The sequence below is a fragment of the Aedes albopictus genome, chromosome 3 (assembly GCF_035046485.1).
Source record: "Aedes albopictus strain Foshan chromosome 3, AalbF5, whole genome shotgun sequence".
NCBI lineage: Eukaryota > Metazoa > Arthropoda > Insecta > Diptera > Culicidae > Aedes > Aedes albopictus.
The window spans coordinates 91,922,067-91,941,683 of NC_085138.1; the positions used below are offsets into that span (position 1 = coordinate 91,922,067).

A 19,617-nucleotide genomic window follows, 5' to 3' on the forward strand; every position below is an offset into this window, starting at 1 on the left:
ATTTCTATTTATCACTAGATAGAGCTAATCTGTAGACTGCACAATCGAAGCGATAGACGCGCGGTTTTCTATTAGGACCATGCTGAAGGTGTGTGGTTTTGATGCAGTTAATCTCTGCTCAGGCTGTGAACCCAAACCAGTATTTGCGGGCTGTTAAACGAGTGCAGAAGCTCGATCGTAAAAATCAAATTGTTGCTCTTGTACATTACGCGTTTCAGTGTTTGAACTATCATAACTGGTGTTCCGGGTATTAAGAGTGTTAGTAATAAGAGGTAAACTACCGTATCCTCAATACATAACAAGCGAACAACTTAGGCTTTTACAATAATGAAAGAATAAGTAATCAGATTATTACTGGTTCGATTTTGAAATAATCGACTTTGTTATAGCTTTGATATTGCTGCGTAATTTGGTGTAAAGTTGATCAATATAAGATTCACGTCCTCCAACCGCTGAGGATACTACAAATCTAATTCAATGGAAGAACTTTTGACGTATATTAACCCTAAAAGGGATACCTTTATGGCCTCAGTTTCGTCACCTCGCTGAGCTGTTCCATCAAAGACGAGCTCTGAAAGGTGTCTGGGGTCCAAATGGACCCCAGGTATTCCTTTTAGGGTTAATTACGTAATTAATGTTGAAGATTTTATGCTAAGAATGCAAAATTTTTTCGGATCTGTATCATCTCCTACTGAACGGTCGGCATTTCTTGAATACCATTGATGTGAAAACCTGCAGAAGGCCAAATATCGACTCTGCTGCTTATCTCGTTGTTAGTAAGATTCGATCGCGATTATCGACTGTGCAGAACTCACGAAATCAGCTAACGTTGAAACGTCCAACATCCCGAACTTTTCAGCAGAACGTGTGTCAGCATAGTGAATACCGTCTGAAGCTAGATGAGAAAATAAGAGAATTCAAGCCCAGAAGTGCGGATAGTGATATGCATTGCTCAAAGACGACCCAGGAACAACGGTTGGTTCGATGAGAAGTGCAAGAAGCTGACGGACGAGAAGAAGACGGATGTTAGTGTGTGGTACTCGGCAGAATGGACCGGTACAAGAAAGCGAGAGGAGCCGAGAAAATAATTCACGGCAGAAAGAAGAAACAGGATGAGGAGAGTGTCTTAGGTACCGGCGCGAAAATTTGCACGCAAAGGAATAACAATCAATAATAAGGAGCTGTCAAATCATATGGGAAATTTGCGTCGCGTCGCGTGACGCGTCCACTCTGGCTGTACCCTTAACTGTGGCGTAAACCAGTATGGAATAAAATGAGATGCGGAAGTTTTGCCAAATTGTCGACGTGCGGAGAAAAACAGCGCTGCCTATCGTCATGCGTTATGACGGATTCAGCATCAGTAACAATGGACAAGTTGTGAAGGTAAACGCTAGTTGAGGTAAAAAGGCAATCAAGAACGGTGAATTGAAGAACGGTGAGACTGCTGGTAAGGGTGAACTCCCGGCTAAACATTTGAAACACCGCAGTGAGTAGCTCGTGAAATACTTCCCGTATCCTGTTGAAGGGGTCTCAAGTTAGCCTAGTGGTTAAGGTCATGGATCGCCAATCCGGAGACGGCGGGTTCGATTCCCATTCCGATCGGGAAAAATTTCTTGACTCCCTGAGCATAGTATATCATTGTATTTGCCTGGCCTCGCAATATGCAAATTCATGTAGTGGCAGGCAAAGAATGCCCTTCAATTAATAACTGTGGAAGTGCTCAAAGAACACTAAGTTGAAGAGAGGCAGGCCAAGTTCCAGTGATAACGTCGAGTCATAAAGAAGAAGAAGAACCCTGTTGAAATTATGAGTTGAAAAAGAGTTACTGGCAAAAGGGCCTCAATTTGCTCCTGGTTTGAGTAAGGGCCGATCAACGAGGCTTAAATATTTTCTTAGAGACAAATCCTAAAAGAATTCAGTTTTCAGATCCATAATCTGTTTATTGATTTCAAAATGGCGTACGATACAGTGAAAAGAAATGAGTTATGGTAGATAATGACAGTTTTCCACCGAAACTGACGACTTGTTCAATATTGCATTTGAAGGAGACATTAGGAGAGCTCATGGAGTCACACAGGCCCGTTTACAGAAGTGGCGTCAAGGGAGGGGGTTTTCCCAATTTTGGCAAAAGGCGGAGAGGCGCCTAGTGTATGAAGCGTCGGTAATGGGAGGGGGGGGGGTTAACACCAAACCACCTGCACCCCCCCCCTCTCCCTTCCCCCCTGGTGCACGGGATTGGAGTCACATGATCGCTCATGCTCCTATGTTTTGTGGGCAATATCGACATAAATCACCGGAATTGAACGTCGAGCAAGAGGCGTTCGTACCTTTTAAAAAGTCAACAGTAAGAATTTATCTGACCAATCAACACCATACAAAGACGAAGAACACCATCACCAGAAGAAAATGTGGGTCTGACATGCGACAGTGATGTTGATTGGGTGGTGACGTAGTGAAATGGTGACATATTTGAAATAGCGGAAGAGTTCGTGAACCTTGGAACTGTAGTGACGTGCGAGCCGCGGAGTGAAAATATATCTTGTTAGGCCTCAGTAACCAGTTGAGGTCCCATAGTGAGCATTATATCGAAAATTCATTTACAAGTGGACATATTATCTTTCAGTACACTACAGTGTGCGAAAACAGTCAAACTCGTAATGCTATCTAATCAGAAAAAAATGGTCGAGTCCCAAGTACCTAGACCTGTGCGCCGACTATATTTCGTTCGGCGGCGGACGCGTCATCGACGTCACACCATTGGCAACTTTCGGTGGCAGCGTGAATAGGCGTGACCGAAATTTGACTATGAAGTCAACATTGGCGAAGCGAAGAAGTTATCAGTGCGCTCTAGGATTTGTAGTATGAGCTTCTTCATGGCCAATGGCGTCATACACATTATTATGTTTGAATACCCTTTTTCATTCTTATTCGGATCCGTTACTGCGACCAATTATTAGACTTAGTGTGGCATTACCCGTACCTTGAGCGGAGTGTTTGCCACATTACTCCATTCCCAGACAACCAGTAATCGTATATGATGTTGCATAAGATGATTAAGTGGAGGGCCACTGGAGGCCACATGCGTACATGCCTCCATTTAGGCGTATGTAATATGTACGCATATCGCCTCCACTTTAACATCTTATGCAACATCTTAAACGATCACTGGTTGACTGGATGGTCATCGAAGGACAATAAAGTATAAATTTTGATATAGTCTGCGTTTTGTAATCTTAGGAGCTTCAGAAACTATCGAATTTGATAGCAAGGTTCCATTAGTTGTACTTTGGAATCCCCGAAGAAAATAAAGGACAAATCCCTGAAGGATTTCCTGAAAAAAATCCTCGCAGAAATTCTAGAAGTAATCCTCAAGGAACTGCAGGAAGACTCCCCGAAACAACTCCTGCATTAATGTAGAAGGAACTTCTGCAGTAATCCCTGGTGGATCGAAAATCTTTTTAGAGAGATTCCTGCAAAAACTTCTGGAGAAAACCCTGACTGGAATTTTGGAAGATTCCCAGAAGGAACGCCAGGAGGAGTTCCTGAAGAAATTCCAGGTGGAGTCCCCGAAGAAATTTCAGAAGTAATTTCAGAATGAAGTCCAGAAAAAATCTCCGAAAGAAACACAGAAGGAATCCTTGAAGGAATTCCCAAAGGAATGCTGATCTCATCGTCAGCATGGTTTGGATGATCTGGGACAGCTCCAACATATAAGAAATATGATTGAATTGATCTAATATGTCTACTGAAATACTCTACACTAAGTTTGAAATGCAGCCGATGCAAGCTCCTGGCCAAGGGAGGAGTCTAGGGGTTAAAATCCTCACATTTCCAAAATTCCATGAACTAGGTGCCGCTCCGCCTTTACGAAAACTACGAAAAACCCGTCCCTTGCCGTCTTTTTTGTGCACGAGGCTGAGCCGATGATTTGCTATGGGTTGTAGATATGAAGGCCTCAACCATATGCGATTACAAGTGACCTCAGATATCCCTGACGCACTAGAAATTTGTCTCCCATTACTAGCAATACATGTATAAATCAAATGAGAAAATTCTGATATTTGTGCACTTCTATCGATAGGCCATTACACATGCAAACCATATTTCTCATTTTCTGAATAGTTTGGATGATCCGGGAAACTTCTAAGATGTATAATAAATTATCACGTGAATCAACTGATCTTCTATGACTGCTAAAACGAGTTATAGTGAGTTTGACGTGCAGCCGATGCTCTGTTACGAGCGTTGATCTGGAGGTCTTAACATATAATATAAAAAAAAATGATGCTTCATATATCGCTGATGTGCTGGAAATTTGTCTCCTACGACTTGTATTATGTGTTTGAATCAAATGAGACAAATGCTGATATTAGTGCACTTGATAGGTCATTACAAATGAAAACCGTAGGTGAGACTGGGGAGACTTGATCCCTTTTTCTTAATTTGCCTGTAACTTTAAGAAAAAAACACAAAACTAGACATTTTTCGTACATAATGACAAGTAAACATCTATTGCAAGCTTATACACAACAGAAGGACTTAAAATTATTGTTAAAGCTTTCAAAACTGTGTTTTTATGGAGGCATGTCTTATGATGTATTTTTCAAAAATGGGTCACAATTGATCCCCTTTTGAGCACATGGTTATTTTAAAGGGAAAATAACTCCAGAAGCTTCCTATTCATTTTCTTAAGTTTTCTTGCATTTTTGATTGTTATCGCACATTCCAGTGTCTGTCTGGGGCCGGTGCTATTTTGGTCATTTCGGGACAATCACTGATTACGGTTCACAACAGTTCTACGGTTAAACAACGGATACAACTTTATTGAGGTTTGTCAGTTTATTACTTATACAGATCTAGGTACACTTATCTTCTGGTCAAATCTTTTGGTCAAGTATTATAATGTTTTCTACACTAATGGCCTTCAATTCAGTGCCTGATGGGATTTTATAGTCTGTAGAGTAATACGATTTGGCGGGAAACCCGAAACGTCCCGAAGTTCTATATAAAGGCCGTATTCTTTGAAAGTTCTGCTTGGTATATCCTATTAGAACCCATAATCTATTAAATTCTAATAATTCCTACACGCATGGACTGTGGGACCAAACCACTTGATGATTTGTCCAAAACTGGCGTTAATATTGATGAATACGGTGTAATGGAAATTATAAGATTAAGTTAAATTGTTAAGGATGTGCGGTATTTTGAAAATGGGGAGACTTGATCCCCCTTTTGATGGTGTGTAATAAAATAATAATTATCTGACACGTTTTATCATTGAATATATAATTCCGAGTAAATAGAGGCTTGCAAATAGAATTTTATTTTTCACATGTATAATGTGTGTGTAATCCTCGAGGGATCAAGTCTCCCCATGTCACTGTTGTATACACTAAGCCACATTAATTGAAATATTTATATAACAGCCTTTTTTGACAAATACGTTTGATAGTATGTTATTTATACCATCTACTGTGAAATTTTGACATGAATTGGTTCAATTTTCACAAAGTTATTGAGATTTTTCGGAATCGCCTAAAAGATTTCTGAAGGACTGAAAACAAACCATCAGCCATTAAAAAATAATGCAATACACAATTAAAACCAATTATAGCCTAAACATTGTCGTCTGTCCAAATGTTGTTTCGGAAAAAATATGCTAGAAGAAAACTGTTTTTGATTCCGAGAAAATATGGGGGGAACAAGTCTCCCCAGGAATCAAGTCTCCTCAGTCTCCCCTATATTTTAGCTTCAGAATGGTTTGGATGATCTAGAACAGCTTTAAGTTATATGATATATGTGAACTTATTTATCATCGATGTCTACTAAAACACACTGCACCAAGTTTTGAACATGCAGGATGCTTTGTTACGAGTGTAGATCTGAAGGCCTTAAGCACATAATACTGAAAGGTGACCTCAGATATCTCTGATGCTCTGGAAGCTTCTCTCCTATGGACTGCACTATGTGTATGAATCAAATGGGCAAACTCTGCTGTTTGTGCACTTCTGTTGATATACCATTTCAAATTCAAACCATATTTCTCAACTTCAGAATAGTTTGGATGATCCAGGATGCCTCTGTCATGTGTATACAAGTATCATATGATTCAAATGATCTTCTATGACTACCATTACGAACTATACCAAGTTTGAAATGCACCCGATGTGTTAAAGCATTGTCCACTTAGAATCCGGACGCATGGCATATTTTCTAGGGACGCTCTCAATGATCACAATCTTAATTCTTTTACAGCAGTCTTATCCTACACTAGTCATCTTTTAACGGTGAAAATTTCATCGATTTTCTTGCAACGAGTGAAAAGTTATTTTAGATTGAAGACAAGAGAAGGAAAAAAATCTTGCACAAACACGTTGAAAATTTAGCATGGTCATGTATGGTAGTCGCAAAAAATGTTAATAACTCCAAAACCATTTTGTGTTTTGTGCACAGCTGTTGTTAATCATGGCATAAAGAAGTGTCCCCGGAAGATTAAAGCTTGGGTTATTTGATTATTCTGCTTGGAATTCGAAGATTTGGCAAGAAGTACGAACTCTGGGCATCGTTTTGCCTTTCTCGTTCACCTAAGTGAACTGAAAGGCTATATGTTCACTCAAAAAATTTTTTTTCGATAGGAGGCTCGGAGGGTCAAGTCACATATACCAATCAACTCAGTTCGACGAATTGAGATGATGTCTGTATGTGTGTATGTATGTGTGTCTGTGAACAAAATAAGTTCACTCACTTTTAAGGCACTTCCCATTGGCCGATTTTTCGGATTATAGCTCGAATCGAACCGGAATTTTACCGCATTGTTTGCTATTGAAAATGATTCGGATCGGTCAAGGCGTTTCGGAATTATGGCCAATTTAGTGATCCGGACCAGCATTTTTCACCCGAGCGACAGGTGTAACAGCCTGCTTAAGTTGGTGCGCGACGACCGCGACGACGGACGCCGCAGCCCGCAGCACACCACGAGAACGAAAGTAAGAGAGAATGTGAGAGAAAACGACGCCGACGAAAGAGCGGCGCTAACGTGCTGGTGCTATACATATAAGCAAAAAAAGCCTAGAGTTGTCACCCATCACTAACGAACCACGTATGAGTTTGATGATGGCATTAGGGAGATCATCCAGGATCCAGCCCGTCCCAAATTCTCTAAAATCATGATTAGGGATCGTTCGTAAACCACGATGAATTTATGGGGAAGGGGGTTGGTCTGGCCAAAGTCTACGCTCCATACAAATTTCAAAATTTTTGTATGGACAAAAGTCTATGAGGGGGGGGGGGGGTCTAAAATGACCAAATTTTGGTATACGTGGTTTACGAGCAGCCCCTTCGGAATGACGAATCAGTCGTACGACCTCCTTAAGTAATACGTCATCGAAATGGGACAACTGGCATGGATACCCAGCGCTTCGACGCCGACCCAAACCCACCCGAGTGCATGGGCTGGGGGAAGAAGGCTGACCGAGCATAGTACCCACCTCACTGCCATTCATGGTTCGATAGCGATGGTGATGCTAAGTGACGGACGGGAGGCAGCCGAAGGTTTTCGTTTTAAATTACACTGAAAATATTCTACACGTTCGAGACACATGTTTCAAACATGAATTTTCACCACTTGGAAACAGGGTTGCCACATTTAAATCTGTATTTTGCTCTTTCAAAAATCTGTATCATCTGTATGTCTACTTTTTCCAAAAATCTGTATTATTTTACGGAAAATCTGTATGAAATTCTGTAAGTCTCTGAAAAATCTGTTTAATCTGTATCTTCTTCCAAAAATCTGTAATATTTGTATACAGAATTCTGTATGATAAGCTGCGAAAAAATCTGTATGATTACAGGAAAATCTGTATATGTGGCAACCCTGCTTGGAAAACATCTGATTTTAACGTGTCAAACCAGTCATAAAATTGCTTTTCGAAATCATGTAAAACACATTAATGTTGCATCATAAATGTCAATTTTCTTAGTATATCAGTTGCAGGCACCCTGCTGCGGGTTCCTGATCTCCAAAAAATGAAGTATGCTAAGACATACTTAACGTGAACGGGTACGGTGATGTACATTAAGTGGTAGGCGAACCATTTCCATTATCGATACATAAACACACTGTCAAACACGTTCAAATCAAAAGCCAGTGGTTTAGAACCTAACCTAAACTATTCAACATCTGATTCAAAAGAATTACACGTTAATATAGCTTGCTGCTTTAAACGATAAATTAACGTGAAAAAGAACACACTGAAAATAATCGACACGCCTCATCCATGTTCTTTTTCACGTTAATTTATCGTTTAAAGCAGCATGCTATATTAACGTGTAATTCTTTTGAATCAGATGTTGAATAGTTTAGGTTCTAAATCACTGGCTTTTACACATGATTTGAACGTGTTTGCAATGTTGCCACATTTAAATCTGTATTTTGCCTTTCAAAAATCTTAACAATCTATATCATCATTTTTTGTCAACAATGTGTATGAAATCTGTAACATTTCGCGAAAAATGTGTTAGAAATTCTGTAAATTTCTGAAAAATCTGTATAATCTGTATCATTTCCAAAAATCTGTAATATTGGTATACAGAATTCTGTATGAAAAGCTGCAAGAAAATCTGCATGATTACAGAAAAATCTGTATATGTGGCATCCCTGCGGTGTTTGACAGTGTGTTTATGTATCGATAATGAAAATGGTTCGCCTACCACTTAATGTACATCACCGTACCCGTTCACGTTAAGTATGTCTTAGCATACTTCATTTTTTGGAGATCAGGAACCCGCAGCAGGGTGCTTGCAACTGATATACTAAAAAAATTGACATTTATGATGCCACATTGATGTGTTTTACACATGATTTCGAAAAGCAATTTTAAGACTGGTTTGACACGTTAAAATCAGATGTTTTCCAAGTGGTGAGAATTCATGTTTGAAACATGTGTCTCGAACGTGTAGAATATTTTCAGTGCACAGTAAAACCCACTTGAAATTGAAAACCATATACATATGAATCACCTTAATTTTGTACACTATTTATGAATCACCATGTTGATCAAATGAGTGATCCATAAACTGTGGTCATTTTTGCCGATTCATAAATTGTGGGGTCACTGTACAATTTATAATACGATACAGTGCGAAATTTCCAATAACTTTTTTTGGAGTTTCACTATGCTTCCAAGCGGGTTTCACTTAATCCATGAAAATCCCCTGAAATAGTTTTTTATGCAACAAGTTGCAAAATGATGATTTTTTTCAGCACGAGTCGTACATTTATCCAACGAGGCTTGCCGAGTTGGATAAATACGACGAGTGCTGAAAAAATCGAGTTGCATACAAAGTATTTTGTAATTACGAAAAACACCAATTAAGTGCGATCTTTTCTAGCTACACAAACATGTATCAGAAGGAACCACGTGCGCGCGCTCATGCTTGCCGGCGTAGTTTTTCGTTTGATCAGGTAGGCTCTGGTGTAGTAGGCATCACCAATGATCGAGCTCCCGTTGTCAAACAGTTGTACACGGGAAAAAGCAAAAGCAGCTGCCTCTACACTGGATTCGTAGTTCGAATCCGAATTGAAATCGTCCTGATTTGGATTCGAGCTGCTCAGTAGATGTAGAGGCAGAAGCTGAATCTACGGAAGGCATAGTGGTAAGTAAAAAATGCGTACGAGCAAAAGTGCCGAAAAGTGCTACTTTTCAGCACTCTTAAGAGTGCTATTTCAGCATACTTCAGGCTACTGAAATGTTCAACTTTTCACAACGTAATTACATAATAGTAGTTTACGCAACAAGGTGCAGAATGACGATTTTTACAGCACGAGTCGTACATTTATCCAACGAGGCTTGCCGAGTTGGATAATTACGACGAGTTCTGGAAAAATCGAGTTCTGCACCGAGTTACGTACAACGTTTTTTGCAATTTCATAAATTACCCTTGAGGATAGTTTTTAACAAAACTTTTTCATCAAACTGTACACTGATGTTCATAGCCATGTTTAAGAAAATCTGAACATAACAGCTGCAGTTGTCACAATTTAAAAAAAAAACGTCCAGAAAGCATCAAGAAGTTGACCAAAACTGAAAACAGTGCTGTATTTGTTCATTACGCAACGCAAATCAGTGCTGTAATGAACCATTACAGCACTGTTAATTTGGTGTGGGAAAGTAGGCCTTTTCCTGTCAGATTTGCGTGAGGTAAAACAGCCTATTACGATGAGAAATTGCAAAAAAATAATTTGCGAACGGTTACTTGACTTTTTCCAGTGAAATTGAAATGTAATTTCCTCTTATTCATTCATTAATAATGATCATTCTAGTTGCCGGCATCCTAAAGTTCAATGTGCTTTCTTCCAATTATTGAAAACGTTAAATCAAATTTATCAAAACATTGTAGAAGCTATGCTATGATTTTTTGACGTAAACTACGTCTATGGGGAAGGTACGGTACTGTACCACGGCACCGGGTGTAAAATGAAAATCTAAATTTTGCGACCGTCACGAAATTATGAAAGATTTTGCACGCTAATAACTCAGCCATTTATTGACCGATTTTTAAAATTTTGCCATCAAACAATCGCAAAACTATGTCCCTTTCATGTCAAATAGAGAAAACTATTGATTTTCAACAGCAAACTATTGAAAATTGCGGAAAAGTGAACCTATGTTTTAATTTAATCCAGCCAATCACGAGCGAGCACATTTTTTGGGTTTTCTCGCTTGGTATATAAGTTATTGTCTTCTTCTCATCTTCCATCATTCTTCCGCGACACCTCGAGGGGAACGCATCGGAGGACTGCTAGCCAGTTTCTCCGCTTGCTTTTCCCTTCAGTATGCTTTGGCTAGCCGAGCGTGGTGGTCGTCGGCTGTTGCCACTTGCTTCACCAGTCGTCGTCGCGTCGCCGTGCGCGGTACCAGCGGGGCCGCCAACCAGACCGGATCAGCTCTGCGAAAATTTTCTTCAGTCTGGCTTCATCGGGCGTCCGGGCAGCGCAAGCCAACATTGGAATTAACACAATTATGGAACGCGCTTGCAGAAATACTGCAAGTAAATTAGAACAGCCCTTGAAAGGGCTACGAAAATGTCCCACGGGAGTGAATCGAATAATTTTCTCAGGAGGAAAGCCTCCTTCAGTATGTTCTGCCTAGGCATGCGCGGTGGTCATCGGCTGATGCTAGTTGTCATGGCAACGGTGTGCGCGGTACCAGTGGGGCCGCCAACCAGTTCACACCGGATCGGATCTGCGAAAACTTTCTCCATCGGGCGTCCGGGCAGCGCAAGCCAACATCGGAATCAACAAAATTATGGAACGCGCTTGCAGAAATACTGCAAGTAGGTAAATTAAAACAGCCCTTGTAAGAGCTTCGAAAATGTCCCACGGGAGTGAACCGAATAATTTTCTCATGAGGAAAGCCAATCACTGTGAGCGCTGTGTGAAAATTGAACTGCGCTTTGTCGTAACATTGAGATATTCAATTCAAATGTATGAAAACTGCGCTAGTTGATTGGCAATTGGAAAACATTTTCTTCAACTCAGATGATGAAGAAATTTTCATTTTGATGAAATGTATTACTCAGTGTTGCCATATTTCAATGTGTGCAAATCTTCGCAAAATTCTTAAATGTTCTTTACAATTTCTCCGAAAAATTTATAGATTTATAGAAATTATTTGTTAAACATTATAATTGTGCTGATCGATTTGCAAAAGTTCAATGAGATAATTATTATTGGAAAGCATTTTGTGTGCACTGTGCGAAAATCTGTATGGCATTACTAATTAACACCCCTCTTTCATCTAACCAATCACGTGCGAGAGGGGAATTTGAACCTCTTTGCCGTCCAGCCGTCTAGTATATAAGTTATTGTCTTCTTCTCATCTTCCATCATTCTTTCGTGACACCTCGAGGAGAACGCATCGGAGTACAGCTAGCTAGTTTCTCCGTTTGCTTTTCCCTTCAGTATGCTTTGGCAAGCCAAGCGCGATGGTTGTCGATGGTTGCGCTTTCGTGTGTTCCCTTCGCATCGTCGTCGTGCGCGGCGCTACTGGAGCCACCACCAGCCGGTTCAAACTGATGCACGGCAAAACTGATACGACACGGTAGCCTTGCTGCCCGACGACGTTTTGCACAGCATCGTCACGCAAAGCTAACGCTGCCGATCTGGATTTGGTTGTCATAATTACCGAATTTCACCTCATGTACGCAATAATTGAACAATTATTGTTCAGTATATAGATTCAAACAGCCCTTCTAAGGGCTTTGAAAATGTTTTCCACAAGAGAGAACCGAATAATTTTCCAAGAAAGACGTCTCGGGACACAAACTTCTACGCATCTTTCATCATTCATTCACACCTCGAGGAAGACGCATCGGAAGACTGCTAGCCAGTTTCTCCGTTTGCTTCTCCCTTCAGTATGCTTTGGCTAGCCGGGCGCGGTGTTCGTTGGTTGTTGCTAGTCGTCTTTGCATCGTTGTGCACGGTACCAGTGGGGCTGCTAACCAGTTCACACCGGATCAGATCTCTGGTGCGGCAGGAGCGAAAACTTTCTTCACTCTCGCTTCAAAGGGCGTCCGGGCAGCTTTGCAGAAGCCAACAAAATTACACCGCTGAATAGCGCTTGCAGTAAAACAGTCCTTGTAAGGGCTACGAAAATGTACCCCCGTGGGACATTTAGAATAATTTTCTAAGGACGAAAGCCCGGGACACAAGTATATATAAACAGGTAAAATTACGTTCGGAAATGCCAAAAATTACGTCAGAGGATATTACAAATGTATCTGCTGTGTATATTTTGCATGGAAAACATGTCATGATTTAAAAAATGATTACTTGAATATCTATATGATGCCTCAATATTAAATACGGTCATTGTTTTCTATAATTTATTCTCTGAAACCAAGTAAAATGGTTCTCCTTGGATAGTTGGGGAAGATATTCGGAAATATAAAAAAAAACACAATTGAAATTTCGATCATGCTCATATAAAATATATCCATATTGAGTGGACTTAATTTATCACTTGTGTTTTGTTGAAAGGATACTTTATGGCACGAGAAAGGCACCATCACCGCTAGGTGGATTAATTAGGGTTTTTTAAAAACAAGATGATGAGAACAAATTTATACAAGGATGATAGCCTAAATAACCGCGTGCTGCTTTTCAAAAACGCACACAAGGGATCAATAGAGGTTTTACCTATTTCGATGATCTGTCACGGCAGCCGGAGCCGTTCAGTGGTTTCATCATGGATGGGTAGTATTTATCAACGAAAAAACACTCAAATTTCGCGTTCACTCTATTCACCAAATTCACCAAAACTTTTTGATTTTTTTCTCCGGAATCCTAATCAGACTAATCAAGGCACTCAGGAAATTGCATAGACGATCTGATTGTTGGACTACCATGCCGAAGGGATTGATTCTAAAATTTACCACCGTTGTGCAGATTTTTAAGGAAGTTAACACGGAAAAAGTGAAAAAATGTGTTTGAAATAAAAATAATTAATTTCAATGTAATTTTCTCATGAAACTACAATAAATAATCTTTGTTTTGAGGGCTTCACCTTTTATGTTTGTTATTCCATCCCTGAGATATACGTGATTTTGTCCGTCCGGATTCTAAGTGGACAATGCCTTATTACGGGTGTAGATATAAAGGCCTTAACTCCAGAATGATTTGGATGGCCTAAGGTATCGCTATTGATGTGCAGTTAGTCTTTCACACTCTGATTTACATGTATGGATCTAATGAAATCAGTTCTGCTATTCATATATTAGTTTGATATACAATTGCAGGTGAATGCCTTACAATCAGAACTCCACAGCTATTTTAAGTTGCCTAGAACATCACCAGGTCATGACTACCATCATTTCATGTCTCAAACGTAAATTTGAATGTAATTCATCTAGTTCAAGTGATTTAAAAAGTAAACTCAACTATTTGTATTCAGTAGACAAAGTTTAAAACTTCTGGACGTTTTGGATAACCTGGAGATCTATGTTACAGCTGTAAAAGGACATAAGACATTTCTATCTAACAGCCCCAACCCAAACAAAGAATATTGGGCAATTTCCATTGAAATTTATCACATGTACATAGAAATAAAACGCGAAATCAAGTGAAGAACAAGTGGTGTACACTACATTGGCAGCTATATCTCCAAATTGTTCTAGCATAACATAATTTCCATATACACACATGGACACTAATCCCCTTGATAAAACATTTTGGTTGTGAAAATCCACCCACTGGGTCAAAAGCTATAAGTAAAACTATGCGAAAAAGTTGTCCACATCTTTTAATGGCTATTCCTCTGAAATTATATGTATCAGCAATTTCTTTTTCAGTTATTTTGCGGTAAGGCAATTTTATTGGGATTATTTTTGAAATTCTTTATGATTTAACTGTATTTATATTCATTGCTTCCGAAAGTTGCTGAATTTTAACATCTAAAATTCTCAACTGGTCTTGGTCAAAGAAAATCCCATGAAATTCACGAAAAACTTACTGAAAAACTGTCGGAAAAAAATTCGTCAAAATAACATTAGAGCTTTCAAAGTAGTAGCCAAAAGAATTCATATAAGAATTACCAGAGGAATTCCTGAATAAAAAATATTAAGACCTTTTAAGGAAATTGGCCAAAACCAATCTAAAAATAAATTGCAGAAATATTCTATTTATTCTACACAAAAAAAAAACGAAGAATTGGTTTCGAAGAAATTCTCAAAGAATTTTCCGAAAGCATTGAATGAATTTCCGAAGAAAATAAAAAAAAACACAAAAGTATTTTCCGTAAAATCACTGTGACAGAATTTTTAAAGAACCGCCAAAGTTTTTTTTCAAATAAATTCCCGAAGGAAATTACTAAGAAAATTGCCGAATCAATTTCCAAAGGAATTACCAAAGAAGTTGCCTAAAGTAATAATCGAAGTTGCCGAAAATTTCGAATGAATTGCTGATGAAACTCCTGAATAAATGTTCAGAGGTATTACGGAATCATCTGCTGCAGGAATTCCTTACATAAAAACTGAAGAAATCTAGAAGAAAGTGCCTGAAGATTTTTCAATAAAATTATAGAAGCGATTTATGAAAGACTTTCCGAAGGAGTTTTCGAAGGAATTGGCGAAGGAATACCGAAAAGCATGAATAATAAAAATCCAAAAAAAGCAGAATAACTTGTTGAAGATATTAAAAAAATGTGTGAAAGTTCCCAGAGTCACTAAAATAATTCCCTAAGGAATTGCCTGAAGAATAATTGGAGAATTTTTAAAAGCAAATATCAATAGAATTGCTGACATTAACAAAACAATGCTTGAAATGCTATTTAAAAAATCAGCTTTCTACAGCATTCCATTCAGCAGATATATTAATATGTGGTAAATACCAATCCAGTCGAAATCGAAATTTGGTGCGAACATCAGGATCCCGATGAGAAAAATCGAAGTTCGCTCGCTTTGAGGATTATACTCTCAATTTTTCTGTAAAAGTATTTTCGTGTTCACGTGGTAATATTCAACTAATTAGAAGAATGCTTTTTAGCCATTAATTTTGTGGCCAAACCAAAAATGCAAATATGTATTCTGATTTTGAAATTTTAAGTATTTATATTTCTTAAAATTGTTCTTGAAAGCTATTTTTATAAGGGTTGTTATTATGCAATAAAACAAAGAGGATGTCACGATGAATACAAGTTACACGCAAATTTGTGGATATTTTATAGTTTCCGAGATTTACACGTCTAATAATTGCTTCGAAAATGTATTCCAATGGACCTGATTGTTTTCAATCCACAAAACAGGGGTAGTTGCGATGATTGTGAAGTACTTAAGTTCAAACTGAATATACAAATTCTATTTTCCCGCGACGCAGTCATTATACTAAGAAATTGAGGTCGGATCGGTATTTCCTTAAAAAAAAAGCAACCTGAGAGCCACTGAAACTGGCACCCCCTACACAGATAAATATAATGACATTTTCACGTCATGTAAACTTAATTTTGGTAATGTAAACCTAGTGTTATGATGGTTTACATGATATATCATGTAAATTTACGTTATATGTCATGTAAAGACTCAGAGTCATGCTGAATTACATGACATATAATGGAAGTTTACATGATATTTCATGAATTTTACATGATATGTCATGTAAACTTGTATGATATCCCACTCTCCAATTATGTGCATCATATGTCACAGAATTTTACACTCTTTTTTCGATCTGTGTAGGCACCCCTAAGAAAAAATCCTAGATACGCTAATGGAGTAACTTTTTAGAGCCAGATTATTTCGCCGCTGCTGTCCCAACCACACTTTCCTGTAACACCCCAGACAACCAGTAATCTATAAGATGTTGCATAAGATGATAAAGTGGAGGTCATGTGCGTGCATACCTCCATTTAGTCGCATATAAAATGTACGCAAATCAATCTCCAGTGATCGTATACGATCGTATAAGATGTATCGTATAAGATGATCATATTATGCAACAGCTTATACGATCACTGGTTGACTGGGACGTTTGTTATGCTCTCGGTTTTATCACCGGGTTAAATCACATCATTAGTTTAATCAGAATTACCGACTTTGGAAGAACTTAGAAGTGTACGAAGATATTTGTCAGTCAATATTAAGAACTTTGAATTAATCAATTATCTCTCTTCATTTGCAGCATCTCCACGGATTTTCAATTTGTTCAACAACTGCGCAATTGTCAGCAAACTGAAGAAGCTGCTCCGTGATAATTTCAGTTCATCAATTGGACAACAATGGCTTCCGTCGGCCTAGATATGTGGAATGAGTTCTACGACTGCACAATGAATCCTGGAACTCACGGCGTTCAGTACCACCTTGATTTGTTGAAAGCGCTATTAATACATCTTAAATTGGCGGAAAAACCATTCAAATTGGCGATAGATGCAGCACGATGCAACAACTTTGATGACGCAGTTCTCATTTTTAACGATACTAACGTCATGTGGTTGTTTCAATGCAAACATGGCATATTGAAGAAGCCCATATCGCATCGAGAACTATTCGAAACAAAGGGGCATGATTTTGATTTGCGAAAGTATCTGGTGTCGTACTTGCGCATCAAGCAGGAATTTCCAGGGCACAGCAAATTCTTCTTTTTCACAAACCGGACGTTGAATGAAAGCAACCTAGCGCCGTGGGTTAGAATTGAGAAACGCGATGTGGATGAGATGATGAACCTCGGTGGAAGCCATGTGGGATTGGTGCCAGTGGAGGAAAATATGCCCCGAATGATGGACGTTTTCAACGAGGATTTCAACAACCTCCAAAAAGGTCTGATAGAATTGTTCGATTCCCCATCGCTGGACATTCCCGAAAGATTAGGTAGAATCAAAGCACCGTTAGCAGGAATTTTGGAGATAACGGACGACGGTTCGGTGAAATTCGTGGATGAAGATTACTTTGTTTGTTCAAAACTGTACGGATGGTTGAAATCACACTTTAGTGCGCAAGGCAAGGATATCCAACATGTGAACAGAAAACTTGGCACACAACAGGAACATATGCAGAAGTTGATCAATGGAGACAAAAGACAATCGATACGAGTGTGTATTCAAGAAGATGAAGTGAGAAACTTTTTCAAGGAACTAACATTTTGCATTGATCAACCGGAAAATTTGATGTTGGTTTGCGAGGAAAGAATGAAACAAAGTTGTAGGTTTTCTACTGTACAAATTGGGTTTATAATACGCGAGTTAGAAAAGAAATTCGACGATTGGAAAAATGAGCCATTGAATCAGAAAAAGAAGAAGCGGTATTTGACCAGTACGTATGTAACGCGGTGCTGGAAAGAAATAATTAGGAATATTCACATGCCTATGAACTGTATTCTGACAGATATTAAAAAGCTTGGAGCTAAAGTTATAGAAGCTATAGAAAACGACCATATGGTGGGATGTGAATTCAAGTGTATCACAATTGCTAAGAAAATCAGGGACGAGGTATATGAAGGATCAATATTATGGGAGTATAACGAATCACTGCTGCACCGTGCAGCAGAAATAGGACATGACGATATGATAGTTACCTTATTAGATTCGCACCACTTTGATGTTGATGATAAATGTATATCAATTCCCGGCTTCAATTCATACATGGCTCTACATTTTGCTGCCTATCACAACCAGGTGACGACTATGAAGCTTCTCCTTGAACATGGTGCTCAAATTAACGCTCACACTTCAAATAAGTGGGTGGCTCTTCATATTTGTGCCGACCGTGGTCAACCGGAAGCTATACAGCTTCTCATTCAGAACAAGGCCGATGTCAACGCACGAAATGATCAAAACAACACTCCGCTCCATCTGGTAGCACAACGAGCGTTGACTGGAAATGAGCAAGTACAGTTGCTGAAGCTCTTCGTTGATAACGGTGCCGACCTAAAAGCTCGAAATGAAAATGGCAGAATACCGCTGCATATTGCTGTTCAGAAAGGTAACAATGAGTTTGTCGAGGCCTCTCTATCAATAGACAAAACTCTCGTCAGCATTGTCGACAAGTCAGGCTATACACCCCTGCATATAGCAGTGCACCATGGTCGCAAAAGATGTGCGAAGGTGCTGTTAGATCTTGGAGCAGATGCCAATGCTCGATCGAACAAAGGCCGAACGCCGCTGGGCCTAGCGAAAAGGAACGAACATGCAGAGTGTGAACAATTGCTTATTGATCATGGTGCGACCACCCATTGTTCCAAAGCCGCTGATGATGATAGATTTGCAATACAATTCGACCTCCCATATGGCTAACAATGTTAAAATCGTATCACAAATGTATCGCAATATTGACGACAGGTTCTTTACAGAGTGATGTGAGATAGGCAGTACAAAGGCAAAATTATGAATTCCCGAAGCTCACACATAGGTAAGCAACAAGCCACAGAAGCGGCAAATAAGATTGGCAACCTAACTAAGACTAGGGACACCTTTGGGCTGTGTTAAGCATTTTACCGCAAAACAAAGCCTCAGACAGAGAAGAAAATCGCACCGGTCAGCCAGCAAGCCGCAAGCAGGGTACGACAATTAAACCCTCGCTGCTTATATAATTCATATTTAAAGGGCTCGGTATTTAAAGATACGCTAGCAACGGCCCTTAGCATCTAGCCAGCACAGAGACAGGGGCATAGAGAAGTTGGAAGAGGGTGAATGTATCAAATTCTTCATAATGCTTTTTTTTTCAAAAATGATTGTTTTTTTTTTTAATAAATATAAATATAAATGTTATGTTAAAATACACGAAATCCACCTAAGCCAAACCTCCTTTTATATTCTTCTTCGAAATTAATCTTATTTTGATGATGTTCTTCTTCTTATTCTTCTTTTCTTCTTATTCTTCTTGGCGTAACGTCCCATCTGGAACAAAGCTTGCCACTCAGCTGAGTATTCTATGAGCACTCAACAGTTAAGCCTAGTACTCAGCTGGCAAGAAATGAGGTCAACGAAAAAAAGAGAGAAAAAAGAAAAAAAAATCGACGAGACTCTTTGTTTATCAATATGCATATGAGTGTTTATCAACAATAAATCTACACTCTGACTGACTTGGAATGGAAGCGGAACAATCGGCAAGAACAAGCGCACTCCCCTACCA

The 19,617-nt window shown here is 39.1% G+C and overlaps 1 protein-coding gene across 4 annotated transcripts; it reads left to right on the top strand.

Annotated features, from left to right (window-relative positions):
- Positions 1-127: 127 nt before the first annotated feature.
- LOC109423606 (uncharacterized) lies at positions 128-19,202 on the top strand. Of its 4 annotated transcripts, none has more exons than XR_009998748.1 (2): positions 128-272; positions 16,231-16,666. XR_009998748.1 is itself a non-coding variant. In XM_019698585.3 (2 exons), exon 2 carries the CDS (start codon positions 16,770-16,772, stop codon positions 18,777-18,779), a length of 2,010 nt encoding a protein of 669 aa, XP_019554130.3. In that variant the 5' UTR covers positions 128-272; positions 16,673-16,769; the 3' UTR covers positions 18,780-19,202. The 4 variants fall into 4 exon arrangements, 2 of the variants coding, with proteins under 2 accessions (XP_019554130.3, XP_062712629.1); XR_009998747.1 differs by having other exon boundaries at positions 16,279-16,666; XM_019698585.3 differs by lacking the exon at positions 16,231-16,666 and adding an exon at positions 16,673-19,202.
- The last annotated feature ends 415 nt before the right edge of the window (positions 19,203-19,617 follow it).